Source organism: Littorina saxatilis, linkage group LG8, assembly GCF_037325665.1.
Source record: "Littorina saxatilis isolate snail1 linkage group LG8, US_GU_Lsax_2.0, whole genome shotgun sequence".
In the NCBI taxonomy this organism is placed as follows: domain Eukaryota; kingdom Metazoa; phylum Mollusca; class Gastropoda; order Littorinimorpha; family Littorinidae; genus Littorina; species Littorina saxatilis.
In genome coordinates, this window is record NC_090252.1 from 10,040,695 (window position 1) to 10,068,194 (window position 27,500).

General features: G+C 39.7%; 1 protein-coding gene and 2 long non-coding RNA genes across 4 annotated transcripts in view; all 3 read left to right on the plus strand.

Moving 5' to 3' along the window:
- The first annotated feature begins 7,630 nt into the window (after positions 1-7,630).
- LOC138972744 (uncharacterized) lies at positions 7,631-13,623 on the plus strand. Its single transcript, XR_011457735.1, has 3 exons — positions 7,631-7,765; positions 8,877-9,013; positions 13,258-13,623. It is a non-coding gene; the product is annotated as an uncharacterized lncRNA (long non-coding RNA).
- Positions 13,624-17,754: 4,131 nt separating this feature from the next.
- Positions 17,755-20,304, plus strand: LOC138972157 (uncharacterized). Its single transcript, XR_011457465.1, has 3 exons — positions 17,755-18,789; positions 19,322-19,510; positions 20,090-20,304. It is a non-coding gene; the product is annotated as an uncharacterized lncRNA (long non-coding RNA).
- Positions 20,305-24,497: 4,193 nt separating this feature from the next.
- The window catches only part of LOC138972745 (uncharacterized), a 4,779-nt gene continuing 1,776 nt past the window's right edge, over positions 24,498-27,500 (plus strand). For both annotated transcript variants that reach the window (XM_070345412.1, XM_070345413.1), the window contains exons 1-2: positions 24,498-24,617; positions 26,913-27,145. In XM_070345412.1, the coding sequence (XP_070201513.1) occupies positions 26,929-27,145 (217 nt within the window). In that variant the 5' untranslated portion in view covers positions 24,498-24,617; positions 26,913-26,928. The remainder of the gene's footprint in view (positions 24,618-26,912; positions 27,146-27,500) is intronic.

Genomic DNA, 27,500 nt, shown 5'->3' on the forward strand with positions numbered 1-27,500 from the left:
AGGGGGGGGGGGGGGTTCTCATCATTGTTTTGCTTTATGTTATATGCGATTATCAGACATTGATTAGCTTGGTTTTGTTTTATCCTAGACTTCGCAAAATCCATGCAGGGCCCAAATTAGTCGAACAGTCAGTCAACCTGAAATGGTGAGCATGAGAAAGTGTGCAACAGGGCGAGAACCAAGTGGTGGGTCGGATTAGTTGAAACTGACATTAGCTTGATGTGTTAACCAATCTGACCCTGTGGTTGGGTCCTCGGACACAATGTTGTTACTGTTTGAATGAGCTTGATCTTTTTAGAAACAAGATTTGAAGTATGGAGAGAAAAAGTTGTGAGTTTTTGTTAGAACCTTGTTCACTTTTATTGTGATAGAATTGATGCGGATAGTTTTAAAAACGAAGAACAACACGTACACTGCTAAACGAAACAATGTAATCGGTCCCAAATAACCAAATAGGTTGAAAGGACATGACAAACAACAACCAACTAACCCAGTGCTTGTTCCCACCCATTTCTGAACTTTCTTGTGCACACCACCGCTGGTATTTGAGCACATCATTATCACTTGGTGATAACGTTCTCGGCGCCGTCGTAGATGTCGTTGCAGATCATCAGACTGACGTTGGACCCCCGGTACATCACGTTGGATATTTCTGGATACAAACACAAATTGTGTTGTCATCACAACGACCATCTCTAAGACATTCTAAGTTAAGTCAAAGCTATATTTCTTTATTTTCAACTTAAGGGTCTCTTGTAAGGCCGTTAGGTCGAGGTTCTCGTCAGCGTGTTGTTCTGTTCTAAACTAACCGTTCCAAAAATCTTGTTTTTGATTGATGTCTGGAAAAGATAAAGATAATAAAAAAACATATTTGGCGATTAAAAAGCAGCTCCCATCATTCATCTTTTTGACAGTAGTATTAAAACAATAATTATTTCTATATTATTTTATATAATCACTTTATGACTTGTTTAAAATGTATGTTTTGTTTGATTGTTGACCTCCGTGGCGTGTATTCCGTCCCTATAATTGCGCCTGTTAGTACCCTGGGTAGGCCATAAGGGTTTTGTTTGTTACCTGGTTGCCTTTTTTAATTGCTACACGCCAATATGACATTTCATAGTTCAAGCGAGGGGCTGCACTGTCCCACCTACATTCAAAACGTCTATCAACAGACCAAGATACCAAAGTTATCTACTCCATCGGATCCCTGCATTCCTATTAAAAAACAAACCACAACTAAAACAACAACTAAACATACACAAAACAACAGAAATGCTGATCATTTGGAAAAATGTCAGGTATTCTTGCTGAAATACAACACCTTGTGTTGTACAAACCGTCAAAGTTGCACAGTTTGTGTGTGAGCAAGGAAAAATTTTCTGATATTACTTCTAAGACAAACAAAATAATAGGTGTGGTTACGGTAACATAGCCCCAAAAAATAGGGTAGGAAGGTAGGCAATCACTTTTTTTTTTTTTAAACTTTTGTTTCTAATGTGTACAAATTAAACCTACTTGACAGGGAAATAAGTGTGCGACTCGGGCGCTTTCGCTTTCATTGCGTTTTTTGCACTCGTTTTTTTTTTTTTTTTTTGACAAATGTAATAAAAAGTTATAGGATCTGCCCCTAAAAATAGGGTAGGTCGGGTTACCGTAACCACACCTATTTTTTTTTTAGGCCTAAGCAAGCGGACACAAATAGCCAACTTACCAGCCGCGGTGAGTCTGTTAACACACTGGTCGTCGATCACAGAAGAATCTTTTGCTCTGTTTCTGTAAAGAGAGAAGCAAACGGGTGGAGAGGGTTTGTGGATGTTTATATAGTGATTATCTAGTCTTTATTTTTCCCCTGTGTCTGTGTGCGTGTGTGCGAATGTGTAAATTTAGGTGTGCATGTGTGTGTGTGTGTATGTGTGTGTGTGTGTGTGTGTGCGTGTGTTTGTGTGTGTGTGTGCGTGTGTTTGTGTGTGTTTGTGTGATTGTACGTGTGTGTGTGTGTGTGTGTTTGTGTGTGTGTGTTTGTGTGTGTGAGTGTGTGTTTGTGTTTGTGAGTATGTGTGCGTGTGCGTGTGTGTGTGTGTGTGTGTTTGTGCGTGTGTGTGTATGTGTGTGTATGTATGTGTGTGTGTGTGTGTGTGTGTGTGTGTGTGGGTGAGTGTTTAGCTGCCCTTTAAACGTGTACAACGTATCAACCGGAGGGGTGAGAGAAAGAGAGAGAGAGAGAGAGAGAGAGAGAGAGAGAGAGAGAGAGAGAGAGAGAGAGAGAGAGAGAGAGAAAGAAAGAGAGAGAAAGAGAGCGAGAGAGAGAAAAAAAAAAGAGAGAGAGAGAGAAAGAGAGAGAGAGAGAAAGAGAGAGAGAGAGAGAGAGAGAGAGAGAGACAGGCAGACAGACAGACAGACAGACAGAGACAGACAGACATACAGAGATAGAGACAACGACATAGACAAAGAGAGACAAAGAGGGAAACAGACATATAGACAAATAGACAGACAGACAGACTAAAAAACAGACAGACAATTTTAAAGGCAGAGAGATGAACTATCAAAGATCAAGGAAATCCATTATTTGCTTACCTCATCTCGACACCTGCACATGGACAGAAAGAAAAGTTATTAACCAGAAACACTTTTTGTTTAAGTGTGAACATGCAAACAAAGAGAGCTAACGACAATCTGTAATTGTACGTTAGTATTTTTTCAAATATTGTGATTCGAGTTGATTATTTTGTAGCACAATGCACTTACAATAATTCTCCTATTTCACATGTTGTGTTCAAGAGACTTTAGTCTCTCATGTAAAATATCTGTTAAGGACACTTTTGAATTTGTTTCCGGGATTAACAACTCATTGATTTAAATTAGGTTATAGTTTTCGTTGCATTTCTAAATGTAGTGGAGTTTGTTTGTATCCATTAACATAAAAACAAAAAGGAGTTTGTGAAAAAATCTATTCAATAATAAGCATTGTCATCAATTTCACGAGCTTTCATTCACAAAACTCTGGAAAAAAAATCTCACGTTCCCCAGGCAATAAATCCCCGGTTACCATAGTTGCAGGAAGCAGATTATACATGGATGATCAAAAGAAAACCCAAAAGAAACGCTCATTACTGTGCCTTTAACATCTGCTTCAAGATATTATAAGATGTCTGATGGGTTGTTGACAGACCAGCTTTTTTGTCGCTCCGAGGGGGAGCATAATATCGTCTTTTGTTTCATATTTATTGACCACTAGAGGAATACCCGGCTTCGCCGGGGTGAATCGCGAGACAAAGACAGACAGCGTGGCGGTTCACCACAATCACATTTGAAGGCGAAGTCCTCTCAAACGGGATTGAGAATTTTAGAGCTTATTTCTAAGCCCCATATTAACTGTTATGGCTTCTCAAAGGCCAGAACATACAGACAGACAAAAGCCGCCAGACCCCATCACAAACAGAACTCTACAATCCACAATTTTCAATCAAATTGATTGAAATTTTTGCCAAGCAATCTTCGACGAAGGCCGGACTTTGATATTGCATGGAGGCTTACAATTTGATTAATGACTTTGGTCATTAAACATCTGAAAATTGTAATTAAAATTATTATTTTATAAAACGATCCAAAATTACTTTTATGTTATTCTTCATCATGTTCTTATTCTAAAAACATATACATATGTTATATTCGGATTACAAACAAGCTCTGAAAATTACAAATATAAAAATTATGATTAAAATCAAATTTCCGAAATCGTTTTAAAAACTATTTCATCTTATTCCTCGTCGGTTCCTGATTCCAAACACATATAGATATGATATGTTTGGATTAAAAACACGTTCAGAAAGTTAAAACGAAGAGAGGTACAGTAAAGCGTGCTATGAAGCACAGAGCAACCGCTATGGCGCCAAACAGGCTCGTCACTTTCACTGCCTTTTGCACCAGCTGCGGACTACGTAGAGGTTACATGCCGAGTCGCAGTGATTATTAAAAATAATGGTCGAAGTTAGCGTATCATGAAAAATGCGAGCTTCAGCGAGCTTTTTCATGACCGCGAACTGAGACCATTATTTTTAATAATCACTGAGACGAGGTGTGTAACCTCTTTATTCCTCCTTTCTTCAGTTATTCAAAGAAAACAGGAGTTTTTGTGCGAAAGTTTGATCGAATCCGAATCACTCAACCAGTCAACCTGCGCAGGCGATCGATTAATGCGCGGTTGTATAGTTCCGTGCAAATCATTCCATTCTGTTAACACTTCTTGTCAGTTTCTCTGTTTTAGACTAAAATCAAGTACACAGATATGTAGAGGTTACATGCCGAGTCTCAGTGATTATCAAAAATAATGGTCGAAGTTAGCGGATCATGAAAAATGCGAGCTTTAGCGAGCTTTTTCATGACCGCGAACTGAGACCATTATTTTTTATAATCACTGAGACGAGGTGTGTAACCTCTTTATTCCTCCTTTCTTCAGTTATTCAAAGAAAAGAGGAGTTTTTTTGCGAAAGTTTGATCGAATCCTATTCTCTCAACCAGTCAACCTGCGCAGGCGATCGATTAATGCGCGGTTGTATAGTTCCGTGCAAATCATTCCATTCTGTTAACACTTCTTGTCAGTTTTCCTATTTTGGGCTAAAATCAAGTACACAGATATGCTGTTATTCTGCTGTGGCGGCAAAGGCAGATATTGTGTGTTCTGTATATGTTTTGGTATCGCTTAGGATAATGTTTTTTCGTCAAATGGGTCGGACTAGCAGACGAACTTTTGCACCCGTGTTCCAACGTTAAAAACTGTATGAAGTTCAGTTTTCTGGGGAAAATAGTGTATGAAACCCCTTTATGTTGTTTAAATTGATGAGATGTGTGCATTTGGTTGCGTGTGATCTGTTTATTAAATGAAATATTGTTGAAAACTGACCGTCGGATTGCAGTCTGTTGTCGAAGGAACTGAGTGAAAAGAAGGGGAACTACTCTTGTCGCTAGACAAAGTATGAGTTACTTGCCTTGGGAAATTGCTTGTGATGAACGGCTTGACGGCACGGCAGATGAGATTCAGAAAACAACCGAACTCATGGATTTTATATGGAGATTCATGTGTTCAGGCCTGTAGTTGTTAATTTAAATGCGGTATGTTTGTATTGTTTGCTCCAGAGATGTATACTTCGTACATTAGAGCGTTCGGAACTGTTCAGTCGCAAAAAGTAGTACCGAAACAGAACAACCTCTCAACCCATTGCACTATCGAGGATTCAGGCTGTTGCTGGGTCGTTATTTGTTTGGTTGCTGGGTCATTATCGAAAAATAACTACCCCTACAAGTTTACAGAGGTAAAGAAGCAGAGGGGGGAATAAAAGCTGTTATTCTGCTGTGGCGGTAAAGGCAGATATTGTGTGTTTTGTTTATGTTTTAGTATCGCTTAGAATATGTTCTTTCGTCAAATGGGACTAGCAGACGAACTTTTGCACCCGTGTTCCAACGTTAATTACTGTATGAAGTTCAGTTTTCTGGGGAAAATAGTGTATGAAACCGCTTTATGTTGTTTAAATTGATGAGATGTGTGCATTTGGTTGCGTGTGATCTGTTTATAAAATGAAATATTGTTGAAAACTGACCGTCGGATTGCAGTCAGTGTTGTCGAAGAAACTGCGTTAAAAGAAGGGGAACTACTCTTGTCGGCTAGAGTATGAGTTACTTGCCTTGGGAATTTGCTTGTGATGAACGGTTTGTGCACGGCAGATCTAGATTCAGAAAACAACCGAACTCATGGATTTTATATGGAGATTCATGTTTTCAGGCCTGTAGTTGTTAATTTAAATGCGGTATGTTTGTATTGTTTGCTCCAGAGATGTATATTTCGTACGTATAGAGCGTTCGGAACTTTTCAGTCGCAAAAGTAGTACCAAAACAGAACAGCTTCTCAACCCATTGCACTATCGAGGATTCAGGCTGTTGCTGGCTCGTTATTTGTTTGGTTGCTGGGTCATTATCGAAAAATAACTAGCTCTACAAGTTTACAGAGGTAAAGAAGCAGAGGGGGGAATAAAGCAAATTATTTACAGCCAACTCAGTGTAATGGCGAAGAATAAAAGACAATCGGACTATTGTCCTTGACCTGACGAAGCAACACGTTTCTGACACAGATTTCTACTGATTCATTAGATCCCTTGTCGTACACCTGTGGGGGGAGCAGGTTATACTATACTGTGTTTTATGTATGTAATTGGTATTTGTTTCTACTTTACACACATGTCACTAACATATGTGACCCTCCACCACGAAATGAGTCGCATGTCACCTCGCGCGGTTCTGCGCTAGGCTTAATATAAGTCCGGGGAGTGTCTGGTAACAGTGTGAGGGTCACCTTAGTCACAGGCTTATAACTAAAACAGTTTTTGCTCTTTTCTAAAACGGGTTTCACCACTGGATAGAGCATAAAAAACGCTTTAAGAAAATGTACAAATATGAAAATCACGCAAAGGTGACATGCGACTCATGTCGTGGTGGAGGGTCACATATTTGGGGTCTAGTGATTGAGGCTTTGCTATATTAATTCTTAGATATATGAAATATTGACTTGTGTTGGTTATCAACTCTTTGTATTTTGTTTAAATTTACTCTTTTGTTCACTATCTCAGATCTTCCCAAACTTTTACACTAAGTAATATTAACAATCCAGTTGGACACATACCGACATTCGACAGTCTGGCTATTTATGTACAGAGTAGGACAGATTTGTAGAGAATTAATCTCTAATAAGATGCAATCTCAAACGAACGCAGTTGGACTGTCGATTTGTTGGGAAGTTCCCGAGTAAGAAGGACGGCCATATCCCGTGTAACAGCCGGGTCAGATCAGAAATGGTAAGCCGAATTGTTTACACTTGAAAAACTGTGCATATAAACATTGTAGTGTGCATGCATGTTCATTTATCGAGAAACGCTGGGAAGAAATTCCCTCGCCGAACACAGAAATCCTAGGCAGGTCGATATAGGAGGGACGTTTTTTTGATCGGCTAATTAAGCTTGACCCCTTCTCCCTGTTCTTAATTTTGTCAAATGATTGTTTCAGTCTGGAGAAGATGGTGGGTGGGATGCACATTGGAGAGGTCGTGAGACTGGTGCTGGAAGGAATGACAAAAAGTAATCTCCTGTTTCACAAAGTTCCCTTGGCATGTGCTCTCTTTCAGAGAGATAGTTTTTCCACTGGGTGCGTCATCATAATCGAAGCGTAAGTACTTAATGTTTTCCTGTTTATCACTATCGTTACCTTTCCAAACAGTTCGTCTAGCAGTGTACCAACATACATAAACGAAAGCAAAACACCATAGTAAAGCAGTGTCCGTATGGTGAATAATTCATTGACACGTATGTCAACTATTACATGTACATCTGCTGTATATAAATGTTTCTGGTCTTCTTCTGACTGTATGCAGGCTGTTTTTCTGACTGCCTGTTCGTCTACCTTTCGAAAAATAATATATTGTGTATAAGGCACATGTTGAGAGATTGTCATTCCAGTCTCGATATATCCTCCTCCTCCTTCTCCTCATCCTTATCATCATCATCATCATCATCGCCATCTTCGTCTTTACCTTTTAACCTCAAGCAATACTCAGCGAGCTTGATTCATATATTTTGTAGTGACACGGAGGAACCCTACCAGAAGACGTCAGGGGTGCTGACCGGTTTAGGGGTGACAGATTATACAGACGATGACCTGAAGACTGTACGGCTCGTCTGCAGGGCTGTTTGTGAACGCGCAGCCTACCTAGCTGCCGCAAGTAAGTCATTATGTTTATCACATGACTGTCAGGGGAAACGGTTGTCTAAAATATGTTGCAGCATTCCATTTAGAGTATTACCAACCAACCAGACTTCTTAAGATATAGTACTTACGCATAATCCGTCTAATTCTTAGAATATTTCCAAACCCGTCTTGCTCGTTGCTTTAAATAATAATAATAAAAAAAGAAATGCATGCCGAAGTGAGCTTTTCAATATCAAAAACACACCAACCAGTGTAAACCTGGTATAACACAGCCGGCCACGTGGTATTGAGTTTATTCTGCATTCTTTTATTGCGTGCTTTATTCCACCTCAATCTTCCAAACAGCTCTAACTCGACAGTTATTCACATCAAACTGAGTTTGCCTTTTCAAACATTGCACGGATTTACTTTCAACAATGAGTAAGGTAAACGATACAGACACAAAAACACCTTGCACTATTGTGTCACTGATGTTGAACTATTCAAAATGATGACGCTTCAATTCAAAAGTGAATTCTCTGGAATTAAAACCTCACATATCAATTCTCAAGATTTAAACACAGAAAACAACAAGGCATTTCGGGAATAAAGTTTCTCTTGTTGACTTTGTCATAACGAGTAGTGGACAATTACTATTGAGATATCATGCATTCACGCTGCAGTTTGACCCGACCTAATTTGCTTGAAAGACCCACTTGCGAAAATATGGTTATTTAATTACACAGCACGAACATAATGTTTATCAAATAAGCCAGTCAAATATGTTTTTGTTTAAAGTAGGAAAAGGAGTAGTTGTTTCATAATTGTAAGCGTGATATTCCAGATCTGAAAAGACGTTAGTAGTAATACTATACATACAGGTTACTTCTAGTTTGTGAGCCATCCCCTGTGCATTCCATGATCGCCTTTCCGATGATCGTTTGCAGTGTTTTAGGGCACTTTCTTGTGTGTTTAATTGCATTGGCTGTTAAGCTTTTGGTCGTCAGTTAAAAAGTTGGTAAACTAATACAGTTCTCAATTCTGTGTCTTCATTTCATGAGGTTTATGGGTTAACGCGTTCGTGTTATTCATGTTTTAACGTGTCACTAGATTCTTGCTTGAAGGTCTCTTCTTTTGATTCTAAGGTCTGGCAACTCTGGTCAACCATATCAACCAGCCTGAGGTCACTGTTGTTGTTGACGGATACCTGTACCGGAAACATCCCCATTTTCACAACCTGATGTACAGCAAGGCTCTGGAGCTCCTTCACACAGGACTCAAAGTGAGTACATATAGCCTGATGTTTGTTCTTGTGTAAACACATCCATTAGAACATGAAACAAGCTTAGACATATGTCATCAACGTGCAACATGTTGACACAAACTGCACCTTTAACTCATTGTCTCCCAGGTACGGATATATCCGTACTCACTCATATGGCTCTATCTGACCGCGTACGGATATATCTGCTCAGACTGTTAGCTTCAGTTGCTTCCTGTAACGTTGATCTAACGCCTGCATTCCAGCGTGCTGATACACAGTTGCTACATAGTTACTACAATTCTGCGTGACCTGCTGCAGCACAGCTGGTCTTGGTTAAAAAAACACTTGGTCAACATAAGTGGGGTAGAAAGTGTAAAAGTACTACGGTTGCTCTAGTTCATTACACAATCAGTGCTAAGCGTTGGTGATTTTAGGAACTGCTGCATATGGCACTCTAGGGGATGTAAAGGGGCGGGTTGTAATACCCCCATTCCACAGGACCGTTCTAGGTCCCGTTCCCGTACCGACCAAGGAACGGTGCGGGCACGGGAGGGATCGGGAGGGAACTGCAATGGAACGTAAATGATCGTTAACGGAACTGCTTTGAACGGTAGGGTCAGTAGGGACGGTTGAGTTTGGGCTGCATGTTCAAAAGTTTAGCCGTTCCCCTCCTGATCAGAATGAACGGTAATGGAACCTTAACCCATCGGTAACGGAACGCTTGGATCGTTAAAGGAACTTAAAACAACAGTAACGCAACGGTAGCGCTCTCACACACTGAGTTGTCATACTCACATTCCACACATCCGTTCTAGCTTCCGTTCCCAGCCGTCCCCAGGACGGCTGCCACTATGGTCAGACGCTGCTCAAAGATGCCAAAAACGGCCGTTTGCGCAGCGTTCCATTGTTGTGGCAGTCGTCCTTGGTCGGTACGGGAACGGGACCTAGAACGGTTGTGTGGAATGGGGGTACAAGGTAGGTCTTATTTTGACAAAAAACGTTTCCGTTTTAAGCGTTACATTTAGAGTGCACACTACCAAATGCGTAGTTTTGTTTTAAAGGACTAAGGGTTTTGTGGTTTGACATGTGAAAATTATGTATAGGAGGTTAACTGCGTTGAATGAAGTTGTCTTTGAACACCCTCACATCGTAAAGTTCTTAGAACTGAGGTTGTCCATATTAGGGTTCCTTCCCCAACTTCGAGTTGAAAGATTTACACGTATGTCTGGTTGAACCTTTATTACTGTGAATGTCTCACCGGCCTTGTGTTCAAGTACAGAAAGTTTATTTACATTATTTACTTACACGTTTTTTGAAGCCATAACTTTCACATTTCACACACTTGTAGAGTTTGGTTACCTGCAGGCATGCTACTCGTCTGGTTTAACCTTGTATAATTTGCCACAGGAGGGAGGGATGCGAGTCACACATTGGAAACACTTTTTCAACGTTTTTGAAGCTAGAGCTTAGAACTTTCACAAAATTCCAGGATACAATTAATTCCACACTTGATAAAATCATGAAATCTGGTTGACCTTTCGAATTGCAAGCTCATAATGGGGCCAAGTTTAAATAAAAACAAGTCGCGTGAAGCGATATAAAAACATTTAGTCAAGCTGTCGGCATCAAAAGTAATCGCCGAGACTATATTCAGATAGTCTCGACTAACCAACCCCAAAGACCGAGATGGGTCACGCTCGTTTCCGCCCATAGCTTGCGAACGCAGTACTTACTTAACCTATTTTTTGTAATTCTGAGCAAATTTTTAGAGTAAACATGACATATGTATATGTTTTTGAATTCAGGAGAAATTAAGGAATACGATGCCATCGTTTTTAAATAATTATGTTAGTGACAAATATTTTAATTGTAACTTTAATGAGCAAACTTATCAACTAATTTTGACGCTGCTGAGCTGAAATTCAATCCCATAGTCCGGACGTCGTCGAACATTGCTTGACCAAAATGTCAAACAATTTGATTGAAAATGAGGGCGTGACAGTGCTGCCTCAGCTTTCACGAAAAGCCGGATATGACGTCATCAAAGACATTTATCCTTACAATAAAAAAACGTCCTGGGATATCATACCCAAGACCTCTCATGTGAAATTTTGTGAAGATCAGTCCGGTAGTTTTCTCTGAATCGCTCTACACATACACACACACACACACACACACACACACACACACACACACACACACACACACACACACACACACACACACACACACACACACACACACACCCACACACACACATACACACAGACACACATACACCACGACCCTCATCTCGATTCCCCTCTCCGTCTACGCTAAAACCTTTAGTCAAAACTTGACTAAATGTAAAAAGAGAGGATTTATTTGTTTACACTAACGTATTGAAGCTATCTTTAAATCGTGGTTAGGGCATTGCCTCTGGTAACTCCAAAACGTGTGCGAGTTTGATTGATCGTATACATAATTCAAGGTCAAGGTTGACATTTCAAATGGAAATGAAAACAGGACATTTGCGAGTCTAAGCTGTACTTTTTGTTTGTAAGTTTGCGTGACTTGACTGTTTTAACTCGTCACAGATATATCCTTTCATCATCCTGATATGTTAAATTTTAAGGTTACTTCTATGTCAAAGACAATGCCCATACCAATGGATTTTTCTTAGGAACTTGCAATTAAAGTTGATAATCATTGCAGGGTCCTTTTTTTTGTTCAACTCATAGCACCCTACCACCACAAAGGGGTGGCAATCGAGCGTTTGCTTTTTGGAGAATGTGTTTGGTAGATCTGACCAATCGGGGAGTCTGGAAAATTCGATCCAGGGTCCAACGTCATAACAGTCATATCTTCCTTCATGTTTCTTTAAAGGCACAGTAAATAAGCCACCCGTAAACCATCACAGATACTGTCAGGCTTTTACACACAGTACAAACACCCTTTCATTTGAACACTCACCGCCTGAGAACATCATAGGTGCCCTCCGAGCAATTTTCTAAGAATTTATTTTTGCGTGGTTTATCTTACCTCTGAGCCATCGTGAACCCGTGTGATCAAGTTTCCTTTTTTTTTTTTTACAATGTAGTCGCCAGTTTGTGATTTCAATGCGACTCGCTGTAAACTTCTCTGCAATAGCACGTTATTATATACCTCTGAATCAAAACGCAACAAACGGCTGCGATTCACACGAACACTGGCGATGGCTTTTGACTGTTCACAGGAACTGCTACGAGAACCACGACCTTGCGTGACCCTGCTTCCGGGCTTTTCTTTTTTCAAACTTTCAAAACTTCGAATTGTACTGATCTTGTCTTGATGAAAAAATAATTATCTTATCATTTAAGAATGTTTGTGTAATAAGCTGTCAATTTATTATTTAGATTTTAAAAGTTAGGTCTAGCGCCAAAACGCACCGTTTGATTGTCTGATCAGACAATCAGCAAAATTAATTCTTTGAACATTGCTCGCTCTTTACGTGGGGCACCTAGGATGTTCTCAAGCGGTGAGTGTTTAAACGAAAGGGTGCTTGTACTGTGTGTAAAAGCCTGACAGTATATGTGATGGTTTACGGGAGGCTTACTGTGCCTTTAATGTTAACATACAGACTGCGCATACGTGGTCGTCATTCATTTGAAGCAAGGCTTCCCTAATGTGATAAGCCACCCGGAAGTAGCCAGATTCTGATTTGACTGATGCATATGTCTTACCGAATTCATGGAATTGCCAAATCGGCAACAATTTGGCCCATTTTGCGTTATCCGAAAAAAGCTGCACATTTCGCCTAATCGGCAGCGTTTTACCAAAAAGCGGAAAGGCATCTAAAACTTGGCCATTTGCGAATTCGGCAGCCAATGTTGGGTTTAAAAGTTCTGAAATGCCTTGGGTATCACCACACATAGCCTGCTAAAAGCTAAAATGGATAGATGTCGCAATAATTGATACGTTATGGCAAGATATGGTAACAAGTGTTGGTTTCCTGCATTTTGGGAGTTATGCTTGACACAGACCAACACAGACCATACTTTCCATAGTACGGAGCAAACGCAATAATCTGGTGACACAACACGCTACAAATTGGCTGTCGATTTCGCGAAATAGGCAAGTTATAGAGGACTTTGTCCATTTTCGGCAAATGGCTGCCGATTTCGCAAAATGGGCAGCGTTTCGCAGATTACGAGAAATGGGCAATAATATAATTCTGATTCCGGGAACTGGGCAATGGCTTGGAATTCGGCACGACATATACAATTGTACCTCTTGTGTTTCAGTTCAACCTTGAGTTGCCGAATTGTGATAGATCAGTGGGAGCAGCTAGAATAGCCGCCGCTTCAGTTATAAGTGACAAACAGTGACACCGCTCAAAGTACTGGTTCTTCTTATCCACAGAGTGTGCATGTGCAGAGTGGCCCAAGACAAAACATTTGAAGAAAAGTTTACTCACATACTCAACACACAATGCACCGCTGTGAATCGCGATGTGTCTGCCTGTGAGCGTGATGGACACTGTTTCATTTTGGCGCAATATGGAGGATCACAGCTTCTGCTACATGGGAGAAGGTTGCCTAATATGGACCAGCGCATAATATGGTCCACCTCCTGTTCTGACAAACTAACGGTGCTAGAGCGCTCAAAACAATTTACCCTCTCTGGATAACTTGCACATGTAAAAACAGTTGCAGCAACATAAACCGCAAAACCATTAGGCTTTTTCTCTTTAAAAAAAAAAAATTGTTTGGCATGCAATCACGCTAAATTTGACGCTTACAACTGACTCGTTTCTGTCGACAGCCAAAGCTGTTGTCACACAAAAATTGCTATATATGACAGCTAAGACTGTATTTGTATCATGTTAGTAGTGTTTACCCTGAGTTGCTATTGCAAACAAAAAGTTGTAGCAAAATCGCAAAGTATGTATATGTCCCCAAATATGGACCACCTTAAACAAATAGAACAAAATAAAAGTTAAAGGCTGGTTTCATTAATTTATTAAGAAATTTGCTGAAAATAACCTATCACTAGCCATTGCGCTTTCCAAAAAATACAACAAATAGTCTTCTTTTTGTGGAAGTTGATAATCTCCTTTATTTTCTCTCTGTTTTTGATAAGCTTTTTTTACTTTCCTGTTGTGCTTCACAAATAACGTTCTCGTCAACCCGAAACAGATGAATCTAAAGCATATTTGAATTAGTCTGACTTGTACACTAAGTTGTATCGTGTGTGTTGTTTTAGTAAAGGAGGCCTTTTACAATGATTCGTAAAGAACTCTTCACTGGTCCATAGTAGGCGCCCAGGCTCCAAATATCAGCATAAAGCGAAAAGTGGTCCATATTAGGCAACCTTCCCCTACGTTAGAGAGACCACACATGTGACAAACAAACCATCTTTTCACGTGTTTATATAATGTAAACAAGCTCTTGCAGTGACCTAATCTTCCACAGCTCAAAACTTCCTTCTCACAAACCTTTCGAGTTTGTTGTTTTATCGAAGATGTTTGAGAACTTACACGTGACACTATAATTCCTTTTGTGGCGACTTGTTGCTTTTGACGTCAGTGATTTCACTATATGAGATCGAGGTTCCAGAAGACGGGTCTTCAATTTTGACTCTGAACTCCGGAAAGTTAAAAGTAAAAGGCACGCAAGGACGGAATGTAGAATAAACATAATTTAATGGTATGCATTCAATGTAAATAATAGTTACTGTTATGGTACAGTATATACGGGAAATCGGGCTGTGTATGGAGTGTGTACATAAATGAAATGTGGCAAATTGTACGCGGAGACACTGAGGTGAATAATAGCATGCGAAGCACAGCCGTCAGATAGGTCTTTCTTTCTTTCTTTATTTGATGTTTAACGTCGTTTTCAACCACGAAGGTTATATCGCGACGGCGTCAGATAGGTTAGAATAATGTTTTCAATAACACTTGAAATGTATGGACTGTTGTCTTCCTACTAAACAGCAAATGTAAGGAATTTGAAATCCTTTTTCGAGTTGTATTCAATGACAATGTTGGTTTAAATCTAACCTAAATCCTCATTAAAATGAGATGACCAACATTCGTTCAAAAACCGCGAGGGACATCAAAAATGTTTCTTTTTGTGTTAGTATAATAGTTGTGCAACTCAAGCAAATATCTGATTTTTCTGTTCAGATTCATACAGGTAAATATAGATGACTGTGCTTGTCATGTAAATGAAATACGAAACTCTTCTGCAATCAGAGAGAGAGATAGAGAACTCAGAAAGAGAGAGAGAGAGAGAGAGAGAGAGAGAGAGAGAGCGAGACAGACAGAGAGCGAGAGAGAGAGAGAGAGAAAGAGAGAGAGAGAGAGAGAGAGAGAGAGAGAGAGAGAGAGAGAGAGAGAGAGAGAGAGAGAGAGATAGTTCGTGCGCATGTGTGCCAATTTGTGGCGCAAATTGTTTGAAAAATGCACGTATTTATACCTGTTTCTTTGTTAAATATACATTGCGTTACTGCAGAAAAAGTGCACGTGTTTAAAATTGAGCGAGTGAAAAGGCAATGCATTCGTTCAGTCGTAATTGTACACTTTTCTTTCCAACTCTTGTTACGATGTAAAGTAGAGATGTGTAAGCTAAAACGTGCAAATCTAATTCGATTTCATGTCGAAACAAAGTGTTTTAATTGCGCACATTATTCTCGTGTTCTTGTTAAACACAAGATATGCACTCTCGAGGATATTCAATATGACTGTCTTCCGTAGTGCTTCGTACACTTTATTTTCTTATTAATATGAAATGCGCATGTATATTTGTTTGGTTTATTCTTTAAAACCAACACATACTTATCATTCACCAATTGGTAATATATTCAACATATGATTCAGTTTTATGTTATGTGTGTGACGATCTTATTTTATATGATTTGTGCGTCTTTTTAACACAATAAAACAACTTGAAGTTTGTGTTTTATCTTCTGGAAGCTGCAATAAAGAACAGTTTAATACATGTATTTATGTCGTCCTTTGAAATGATGTTCTGCCACTTCATCAATTAAATGTGTTCTCTGTGTGCTTGTTTTGCTAAGAGTACCTTCGTGACAACTAGCAATATTACTAACACTCGGTTAACAATTCAGAAGTTACTGATCTTAATAACTCATCCTGCATTAGCTGAGTTTACACCACAATTCACCAAGCGCCCATGTGAACATGCACGTATACAAACAAACACGCACAATTACAAACACACACAAATGCATGCACACACAGACAAACACGCATATAAATACATACAAAATCACACACATCTACAAAAATAAACACGCATATTCACGTACACACACACACACACACACACACACACACACACACACACACACACACACACACACACACACACACACACACACACACACACACACACAACGCAAGCACGCACGTACACATGGAAAATACGCATTGTCATTATCTGCTTAGATCAATCATAAACAAAACATATGAATAATTTTCTTACGTGTCAAAAAGAGGGAAATATCAGCTAACACACCTACTTCAAGGCTCTCATTTATCAAAGGAAGTGTTACTGGTTGAATGAGACACGTTCCCCGTAATGTCGAGTTTGATTGAACTTGCACAGACATTCTTTCTAACTGTCTGGCTTTATTGGTTGCAAGTTTCTTTATTCTCTGCAACATTTGTATCCTCTTGCGACCAAGCTGGCCTGCGTTCCGTTCTGCCTGCTTGTGTTTTGGGAAGATGTATCTGCACAACATTGTCCATCTATGTGGTGTAATGTTGCTGACTGCAGGAAATCTCCCAGACCACTCACACTGTAAGTTACTAGTGTTGTGAGATTATATTATATTCTGATCCTTTGATTGGATTTATGTTTACACACTACAACAAGCGTGTTTAAATAAGAGTATTGCACAAAAAAACAAGTCGCGTAAGGCGAAAATACAATATTTAGTCAAGTAGCTGTCGAACTCACAGAATGAAACTGAACGCAATGCAACGCAGCAAGACCGTATACTCGTAGTCCACCGCTCACGGCATAGGCAGTGAAATTGACAAGAAGAGCGGGGTAGTAGTTGCGCTAAGAAGGATAGCACGCTTTTCTGTACCTCTCTTTGTTTTAACTTTCTGAGCGTGTTTTTAATCCAAACATATCATATCTATATGTTTTTGGAATCAGGAACCGACAAGGAATAAGATGAAAGTGTTGTTAAATTGATTTGGACACTTTAATTTTGATAATAATTTTTATATATTTAATTTTCAGAGCTTGTTTTTAATCCGAATATAACATATTTATATGTTTTTGGAATCAGCAAATGATGGAGAATAAGATAAACGTAAATTTGGATCGTTTTATAAATTTTTATTTTTTTTTACAATTTTCAGATTTTTAATGACCAAAGTCATTAATTAATTTTTAAGCCACCAAGCTGAAATGCAATACCGAAGTCCGGGCTTCGTCGAAGATTACTTGACCAAAGTTTCAACCAATTTGGTTGAAAAATGAGGGCGTGACAGTGCCGCCTCAACTTTCACGAAAAGCCGGATATGACGTCATCAAAGACATTTATCAAAAAAATGAAAAAAAAGTTCGGGGACATCATACCCAGGAACTCTCATGTCAAATGTCATAAAGATCGGTCCAGTAGTTTAGTCTGAATCGCTCTACACACACACACACGCACAGACAGACACACATACACCACGACCCTCGTTTCGATTCCCCCTCGATGTTAAAATATTTAGTCAAAACTTGACTAAATATAAAAAGAAGAATCAGAGAGATAACTTAACAGCACCAGTGAAGGAGAAAAAGAAGAAGAAGAAGAAGAAGAGAAACAACAACAACATTATGCAAGTAAGAGAATGACATGATGGTGTTTTCTGTGAAATATTTACTTTTACGAAAAAGAATCGCCTTTTCTTTTTTGCACTGTTTTTTCTCGGCGTCATTAAAAGCTGAATGGGAGTGAAATAGAAACACACAATTTCGGTCATAGCAACTAATTCCTTTGATATACAATGCGCTAAGCAAAGCAGCAGACAGCAGATCGAACGGGGCATTACACACAGCACACTCGTTTATTTGCCTTGTTGTTTTTGCTTGTTCAGGTTTCAAGACAGTCTCCAGACTCATCCCTGACGGTGACGGTAACATCGCAACCTTGACATTTAGTGTCCTGAACAGATGTTTGGAGGGTGAAAGCGATCTGAAGTCCGTTAAAGTGTTCAGAGGATCTGTGCATCAACTTCCCAAACCAATCTGTCTTGTGAAGTACAACCATGGAAACTGTCAGAAGGCGCTGGGTTGCACGTGCCACACACGCGCTCAGACTGGCACTGTGGAGAAACGTGTGGGCACTCTGGAACACGATGTTTGGATACTGGAAGTGGAGTTAACAAACGGTGTGGTATTTAACAAGACTGTCGTCTTCAATGTGGAAGGTACGTTTACAAATGCTCAAAAGCGATCGTCCGCGTACACAAACAAATTTATTCATTCATGCTTTCAGCTCATAATTAAGTTTGAAAAGGCAAAATAACACAACGCCAATAAGGACACATTTGTTATTACCACTTGTTTTTAATCGTTTTGGGAAAATCAATTCAAAATGCATTGTATAAACTATCGTCATTTGTCGAACGTTTTACTCTGTCAATTTTCCTTGGTCTTTTCATAGTGTGATTGTTGGTATCATTTCAGGAGTGCACACAGAGACCAACTACCTGGTCATGGTGATCGCTATTTCAGCTGGTGCAGCAGTCCTCGTCACCATCATTTTATTCGTTTGTGTGTGCTGTCGGCGGAGCCATGCTCGAGGTATATACAACGCTACATGTGAATGTAACAAGTAGGACCGGTGTATACATCGCCAAGTAGGTCCATTGTACAGATCGCGGGTGTCTTATAATTGTTCTGTGTCTTGCACGCAAATATACATGGCCGATGTATTATGCAGCTTCTGATGTGAAACCAAAGTTCTGTTTACATTTTTTCGCGTATTTGTTAAAATGCTTCTTTTCTTCTCTTCGCTTTGAACACTTATTTTCATTTGTTGTTTGTTGTTGTGTTTGTTGTTGTTGTTGTTGTTGTTGTTGTTGTTGTTGTTGATATACTGTTTTCTGAAATGTGTTCAGTAACTCTTGTGAAGTATAACTCTTGTGTAAGCTGTATGTAGAGGCTGCTTCTCAGTACTACACAAAACAGGTCAATAAAGTCATAAGACATTGTCCCTTAAGTGTGTCGTCCTGTGCGTTTGTTGTGTTGTTGCGTGGTTTATATTTAGAGAACATGTTTGTTTCCTGTTGGGTTGTTTTTCTTTTGTTGAGAGAACGTCACTTTTTACCACTAGCCTCCCGGACCAGTCTTCAGTCAACACGTGGTTGCCCCGGGAGACCGTTACCCCTGCAGCCCCCATCACCACAAGCACAAGACACAGGTTCCCAGCAGGTTAAGCCAGATCAAAGCAAGCGACATGTCAGACCTCGCAGCGCTCACAGTTACGTTGACATGGACAACGACTACATCGAAGCCAGAGCAGGTAGAGTATTGATTAATGCCTTGGACTGTTTAGAGTTGCCATTTTTATGGAGGTATTTCTAGGGGAAAACAAAACTAGTTTTGAAGGCAAGCAAAACCAGTTTGTGTTGATGCAAATAGATCCGGGTGTATATGCAACTGCGCAGAAATAAAACCTAAAACAATGACCGAACAAAAAAGCGTTTAGAAGCAGCACAGAACAATTGCCAAATACTGTTTCGCTCAGAGGTTCAGGTGAACAAGAAAAACAAAGGGATATTAGACGTGCGCAATCATAGTCAAACAGAGAGACTTTCAAATCTGGATTGTTGCTTTATGATCACCACTAACATGCAGTACACCGGAGAACTTGATTAACATTAATCTGTTACTGACTATCCATTACACCTTCACGTGAAAGATGGAAGTTTGATTTTTTGCCCGGAGAGCTACGTAACATTTGGCGTCTGATAACGAAATATCTGCACAAACCAAAAGATGGAAAGAGAGCTAAATAACATTTATTTTATTACACACTTATTATAACCTAGTCTGTTTTATTTTAAAGATGCTTTAAACGCCGCTTTTGATCCGCGGGCAGATATCAAGGGAGACGATTATCTGCATCCCGTCAGCTCAGTTGCAGATCAACACCGTTGGCATCGCCATCACGCTGACCGGCGTGGATCACAACCTCGGTCATTGATATGCGATGATGACGGGTATCTCCTGGCGGACCCCCCTCCCTCCCATGGAAGAGAGGGACGTACTGCTAAACAATCCTATGCAAACTCCGCTGTCTAAAACTAAAAAAATACTGAGAGAGAGAGAGAGAGAGAGAGAGAGAGAGAGAGAGAGAGAGAGAGAGTGTGTTTGTGTGTGTGTGTGAGTGTGTGTGTGTGGGTGTGTTTATGTGTGTATATGTGTGTATGTGTGTGTATGGGTGTGTGTGTGTGAGTGTGTGTGTGAGCGTGTGTGTGTGTGTGTGTGTGTCTGTGTGTGTGTGTGTGTGTGTGTGTGTGTGTGTGTGTGTGTGTGTGTGTGTGTGTCATTAGCTCATAGTTGGAATTAATCATCAGAAGCCCGAGCCTACTTCTGCCTTGAATACAGATTTAAAATGTGTGTAAACAAAACTAATACCCCGGTCACAATCAAATATTTATCTCTCTCTCCTGAATCAAGTGCACTACTTGCTGTGCTTCACAAATATTTGTGCGTGTGTTTAGTAGCACGTAGATGACACTCTATCAATGTGAATGCCCCTGCTAAGGAGCCTTCTGTGTATCTAGATTCTTTTTGTTTTGCTTGTGTTTTTTAGTCTTGCTTCTAGCTTGACTCGCATGCGACTTTCCGTGGTGGTGGCTTCCCCTTTTTGTTCTTTCACTTTTATTATCTTATCTTACTTTTGCCCCTATTTGTTCCCATTTTGCAGCCACCTCTGTAGGTTCGTGTGCGGGTCTAGCTTGCTCTTTATCTTCTAGTTTTCTTTATTAAGTATGAGCGTCCTGGTACGACCTTTGTTTTTGTTTTACTGACGTTAAATATTGTAACGTTTTTCTGATATTGTTTTCATGTGCCTGTATGGCTCACGCTGGACCATGCTAGCCTCTGGAGATTTTCCCCGGATAGCACGGGACGCATGCTTTGCAACAGTAAAACCGTAGTAACGCGTAGTAACTTTTAGTTCACCTCTGTGGTGGATAGCCTGTATTCGTTGTCACTTGCTGGGAAGCCGTTCAGGGAACTACATGTGTTTTAGTATAGATAGGGTTTTGCTCTGTTCCTGGGACCAGTTTTCAAGTTAATTTGTAATGTTCTGTTTTAGTTGCTCGCCTTGAGCCTGTTTAGGTTATATTGATGCTGTCAAAGGCGAGTATCCATTTCTGACTCCTTGTTGCTCTTATTTACCGAATTCGTGTAATTTTCGTTTCGAATCTTTGTTTATGACTTCTTTCCGTTTCTGTGTCTTCTGTCCGTTTCTTTGTCTTCTTTCCGTTTCTTTGTCTTACGTTTATATCTATGCAAGGGAAGAGCTGAGACTGTTCTGGTTTATTATGATTTGACTTTAAGCCAGTTTTTGTTTGCTAACCTTCTGTAAGATTTTGGTTCATGTTCGCGAGTCGTATTTGTATTTCTCCGTCCTGTAATGTTGGTCAGCTTTCCTTTCACTGCGTGTCGTTTCTTGTTTAGTTAGCCTAGTGTGTCCTACGTTTATTCTATGTTAGGGTTTTCTAACATATTTTGTCTTGGTGTTCATGATAGCTTTGGTGATTTTTTATTGATTTGCCGCCATCTTGTTTCGGCCGCCATCTTGTTTCGGCCGCCATTTTGACGTCCATCTTTGATGTTTATGTTTTTAGGACACCTTTGATGTTTAGTTTGATGTTTCGAATTCTAAGTTTAGTTTTTTCTTTTCTATCAGTTTCCACCGCTCCGCGCTTCTCGCTCCACGCTCCTCGCTCCATGCTCCACGCTTCACACTTTACTGTTCTGCACTCTCACTCAAGCTAGTCCTTTCTACTTCACATTTTAGCTTTAATTCACTTTCTAAACTTAGATTAGTTTTTCCGCCACGCTCCGATATAGGTTACTTAGCCTCTCCATAGATTTATGTTTAGCCTTTTATATATTGATATTATGAGCTGATTCCGAATTACTATGACATCGACATATTCACAATAAACTTTAATTAATTTTCTAATTCTAGTGTTCGTTTTGTTTTGTGAGCGCGTCGGTTCTTTATAGCACCAAAATTACATCCTCCAGAATTTATATAAGCCATCACAGAATCTTACAGCTACTCAAGGGCTTCTCGCTCACCGCTCCGCGCTTCTCGCTCACCGCTCCGCGCTTCTCGCTCCATGCTCCACGCTTCACACTCTACTGTTCTGCACTCTCACTCAAGCTAGTCCTTTCTACTTCACATTTTAGCTTTAATTCACTTTCTAAACTTAGATTAGTTTTTCCGCCACGCTCCTATATAGGTTACTTAGCTCTCCATAGATTTATGTTTAGCCTTTTATATATTGATATTATGAGCTGATTCCGAATTACTATGACATCGACAAGTATGACCATATTCACAATAAACTTTAATTAATTTTCCAATTCTAGTGTTCGTTTTGTTTTGTGAGCGCGTCGGTTCTTTATAGCACCAAAATTACATCCTCCAGAATTTATATAAGCCATCACAAAATCTTACAGCAACTCAAGGGCAAGCACAATCAATTTAGGTCAAATTGTGTTACTGTTCATTGCTGCGAATAGTACACACTTACTATCTTGCCGTTGTTTCCAAAGCACTGTCTTGCTGACAGTGTTTTTCAGGAAATACCGAGACAACAATAGACATGCACATCATGATACATAATGTGTACTTTTTTTTAATCTTTTTTTTTTTTAAATAGTTTGAACCAAGAGAATGAATGCATCTCTGTTAGGACATACAATCAGTTTATTTAGCTTTGTATGTGTCAGTTTTATCTGTGTTCTTTTACTTGGAGTCAGGTTTTGAAGAAATATTTTCAAATAAACTTGCATTAGAGACGAAGTGATTATGCATGTGTGTGTGTGTGTGTGTGTGTGTGTGTGTGTGTGTGTGTGTGTGTGTGTGTGTGTCCATGCGCGTGAGTGTGTGTGTGTATGTGCGTGCGTGCGCTTACATACGTACGTGTGTGTGTGTGTGTGTGTGTGTGTGTGTGTGTGTGTGTGTGTGTGTGTGTGTGTGTGTGTGTTCGCTTGCAAAGTACCTCCAGGAAAACTACCGGACAGGTGGTGACAAAATATTGCAAAGTAATTTTCCCAGATAAGATCCCACAATGTGTGTTCCTCCATGTGATTGTAATAATTGTTTTTGATGACAACATTTAGATAAAAAAAAACAAGAACACTACAATTACAATACAACAACAACAACAACAACAACTACAGCAACAACAACAATAATCGTAGACGTCTCATTTGTCAGAGTTGGGCCTTTGCGAGAGGTGACACCAGTCCTGTCGTCAACGCCCCAATGTATAACGTACCTTGCTGCAAGGACCCGTATTGCAGCAGGCAACTTCCCTTTTGAAAATGTTGAAAAGAACACACCCTACGTTTAAACCGAACATCTGATTTCAACACGCAAATAGGAAAGCTTAAGAGCAGTGTGCTTTTTTCATATCTTGTGTTGTTGTTGTTGTTGTTGTTGTTTTAAACGAAGGTAATGATTTGATGTATTATTATCGAATTGTAGGCGCCTATCTCAGCAACACATTGTCTTCTGTTTTCTCCTATTATTGAGAAACTGTGACCTCGTTGCGTACAGAATATGACAAGCCGAGGTACGTGACATTTTGTTGGGCATGTTGATTGTTTAAGAATGCTACATCCCCTGCTACATCCCCTGTGAAACTATGTTTTTAATACGTACAGCTTATGAGTAAACGTGCATTTTTGAACGAAGTCATATTGTTTGTACACTATTAGTTTAACCTTTTGTGTTCTTTGATTGTTCATTATAGAACTGATGACCTTTGTTTTCGTTATGTTTCTGCTTTACCCACTGTACTATTTATTGTGTCTTGGCTATTGTATAAACACAAAAACCTCGATCGGGTCCAATACGACATTGGATTTAATTTCAACAACAACAACAACTACAACAACAACAACAACAAAAACACCAACACCAACAACAACAACAATATCAACAACAACAACAACAATAGCAACAGCAACAACAACAACAGCAACAACAAAAACAGCAACAACAAAAACAACAACAATAACAACACCAACAACACCAACAACGACCACAACTAATGTTTTCACGTTTTTGTTTGTTTGAATTATTATTTTGCACATTAAACTCGCGGAAAGAATACCAATGAACACCTGTCGGGGCGGGGAGAAGGAGGTGGGGCGGAGTGGATATATTGTTTTTTGTCATGCGATAATCAAGCTTAACAGCGAATCATATCAGGTATTCATATTGTGGTAGACAGTCTACTCATTCCTAACGTGTCATTCGTATAGCACAAACGTGTTATCGTCCCAGCTCGTTTCGTCAGACACAAATTAATACAACAATTCCTGTGTCCTCATCAACCAAGAAAGTTATTGGCTTTTTGAACAAAACAATTAAGGTAAGGGCGTTTCATGCTGCGTTATACTTATGACCTGAGAGTACCATGCTTTGTGTTGAAATGCGGTGAGTGAATTGATGTTTGTAAACAAGTCAACAGTTTTTGTGAAGTTTGATACGCTATGGCGGCCAAGATATTTGTTGCACATAAGGTGACATTTCAGTGAGACCGCTGTGTACGATTAATGTTTCAATAAAACGCTTATTCGAGGTCATCATAATTATGCAGCAGATGTCATGCTAATTGTTCTGTCCCTCTGTCAATGTCTGCATAATTATTTCTTTTGTTAAATGTATTACCCTTTTGCATAACCTTTGATGAGATGACACGAATTGTTCTGCCGAGGTTTCTTCGGTATATCGTGCTCTATTACTTTTTCAATATGGAACCATCTTATATCTTGAAAGTGCCAAAGGAGCTGACAAGTGGGTCCATTTTACAAATAAAAAGTCAGAGCATTGGTCTTTGTAGACCTAAAGGGAATATATTCAACAAAGAAACTGTCTTAAATCGCCCCAAGAGCTATACAGTTCAGGTTGAGGGTTATTATAATGTGACCACACACACCAGGAGTACCTTAAAATAAACGTGTGAGCGCGGAGTTACTCAAATTGCAAACGGCTGTGTTACGACTGGGCATCCCAGATTGAAATTCTCATCGTGACGTTCTTTGAGCGAGTTATAGATTTCGTCCTGACCTTTTGACCCTAAGCATTTTATGTGCTATTCCTAGAGTTACAGGTTTGAAATTAGGCCGAGAGCGACAGAGTTCGTTTTGGGACTTGAATAAATGACAATATACACGAGGAAGGTCTTAGAATAAGTGTTTGAGCGTTGTACTTTTACAAAACCGAATGCTGTATTTGAAAGCCCCTTCGTGGTTGAAAACGACGTTAAACACCAAATAAAGAAAGAAAGAAAGATTTGAAAGCCATTGCAGACCTTGATATTCTCTCCAACCGACATTACGTTTGTTTCTATTGTGAGAAGCGGTTTAGCAATGTATGTCACGGCATTTGCGTTCGTAAGCTTGACAATAGATTTGACTTCCTGAATTGAACGGTATTGATCTGCTTTGACGATTGGGTATCTTTGAAAACTAAACAAACAACACTGACAACCGAAAGTTCGGACTCCTGACAGGAGAGCTGGGCAATGCTAACCGCTCTCTGATGAAAATTCATTAGTTATTTGGCATAGTTTTGGAGCAGTTTCGAGAAAATCATGGCAGGTGTTTCTTAATTAATTACAGTACAGCGAATGACCCTTGAACTGTGTAAGGTCCAAATCGTCAAAAAAACTTTCCAAAATGGCGCCTTCGATACTATATCTTTAATGTTCACAGCAAATGCGTGTGAAGGTGAGGGTCTCAGTCAAGTTTGCCAAGCATTCAGTTATTAGCCGCTCACAACGGTCATGCAGGAAGCGTTAAACCTTTAGCTTTGTTTGAACTCTCTATCTATGTCCTCCATCACTCCGCTACATTAACATCAATGTGCATGATACAAAGTCATATGCGAAGAATGTTGTCGCTGTCACCGACACACAGACACGTAATAAAAGCAAAGCCACTCGAAACACAACCCCACTTGACACTAGATAGTGATACAGCTCAACAGGTTAAGGTAGAGTTACTCAACAGTGAACAACGTATAAACCGTTTTCGATTTAATCTATGATTGTGTACTTCTTTTTGTTTTGTCTTCTGTTTTTTGTTTTAACTTTTTTTGTAACACAGCATGATTGCACAGTATCAGCCACATAAAAAGGGTTAGAGATATACACACAAGCATTTGGCATTTTCAACAGTCACTATTAGGGCCGAAACAGTTGTAAATGAATGGATCAATGTCTACTTATCTGATGTTTACTTTGTTGCTCCAAGTGCTTATGCAACAGATACATACTAAACGCTTATTCATGAATGTGTGTATTGTTACTACCAAGTTGCGGCACACTGAGGCCTTTACTTTCGCTGTGCAGTGGATGTGTCACGTATTTACTGAAAACACGAACAGTAGTTTGCTAGACCTACATCTAACACAGACGCACACATTAGTTTCAGGTATGTATCCCTTGCTAATATAAGTGCATTTGTAATCAATGATTTATCGCAGAATGTAGACTTACTAAATGTACTGTGTACAAACTCAACCACTGTTGTGTAGGATGAAAATTCATCTTTGCGCTAGCAAATGAATCACGGATCCAACAAGCACTTGGACAAACAATCAAGGAAATAACTAACTCGACAATATCACTGCCTTGCCTGCTGAACAATAAATTTGCTGCCAGGTTTAAAAGGATCAGCATGCTGCCCATCGTCACACTGTCAACACACCTGCTGCTACTGATGAGCCTCATCTCTGGCGTACACAGTGTGGACCCACCAATCACGTGTGAAGCTGGCACTTTTACAGCCGGAGAACCTGCTTCTGTCATCTGTAATTTTCGCACCAATATCACTGCCACCATGCGTTCCATCGCCATGACAAGATACCCGCCGCATGCTCCGAAACACTCCAGAGGTAGATTCTTAATTAGGTTGTGTTTCAGAAAGCTAAGATGAAGACAATTTGTAAGTTTGCCTAATTTGTGTACACGATTAGGAATGATGTACAGGGTGACCCCCCAAAAAAGAGTACCCAAACAAACTTGAACTCGCCGCATATGAGCACAACTTTCCTGAAAGACAAACCAGAACGCTAAAATTTGGAGCATTACCTGTGCAAATCATGCAGAGGCTACTTGTGTGTGTAAATACATTTTATAAAGATTGCTTTATTTTTGTTCAATTTATGACGTTTGTTACGTTTTGTTTTGGGAACTCTTTTTTTGGGGTCACCCTGTAGATAACGTCTTTGGGGTATTAGTATACATTTC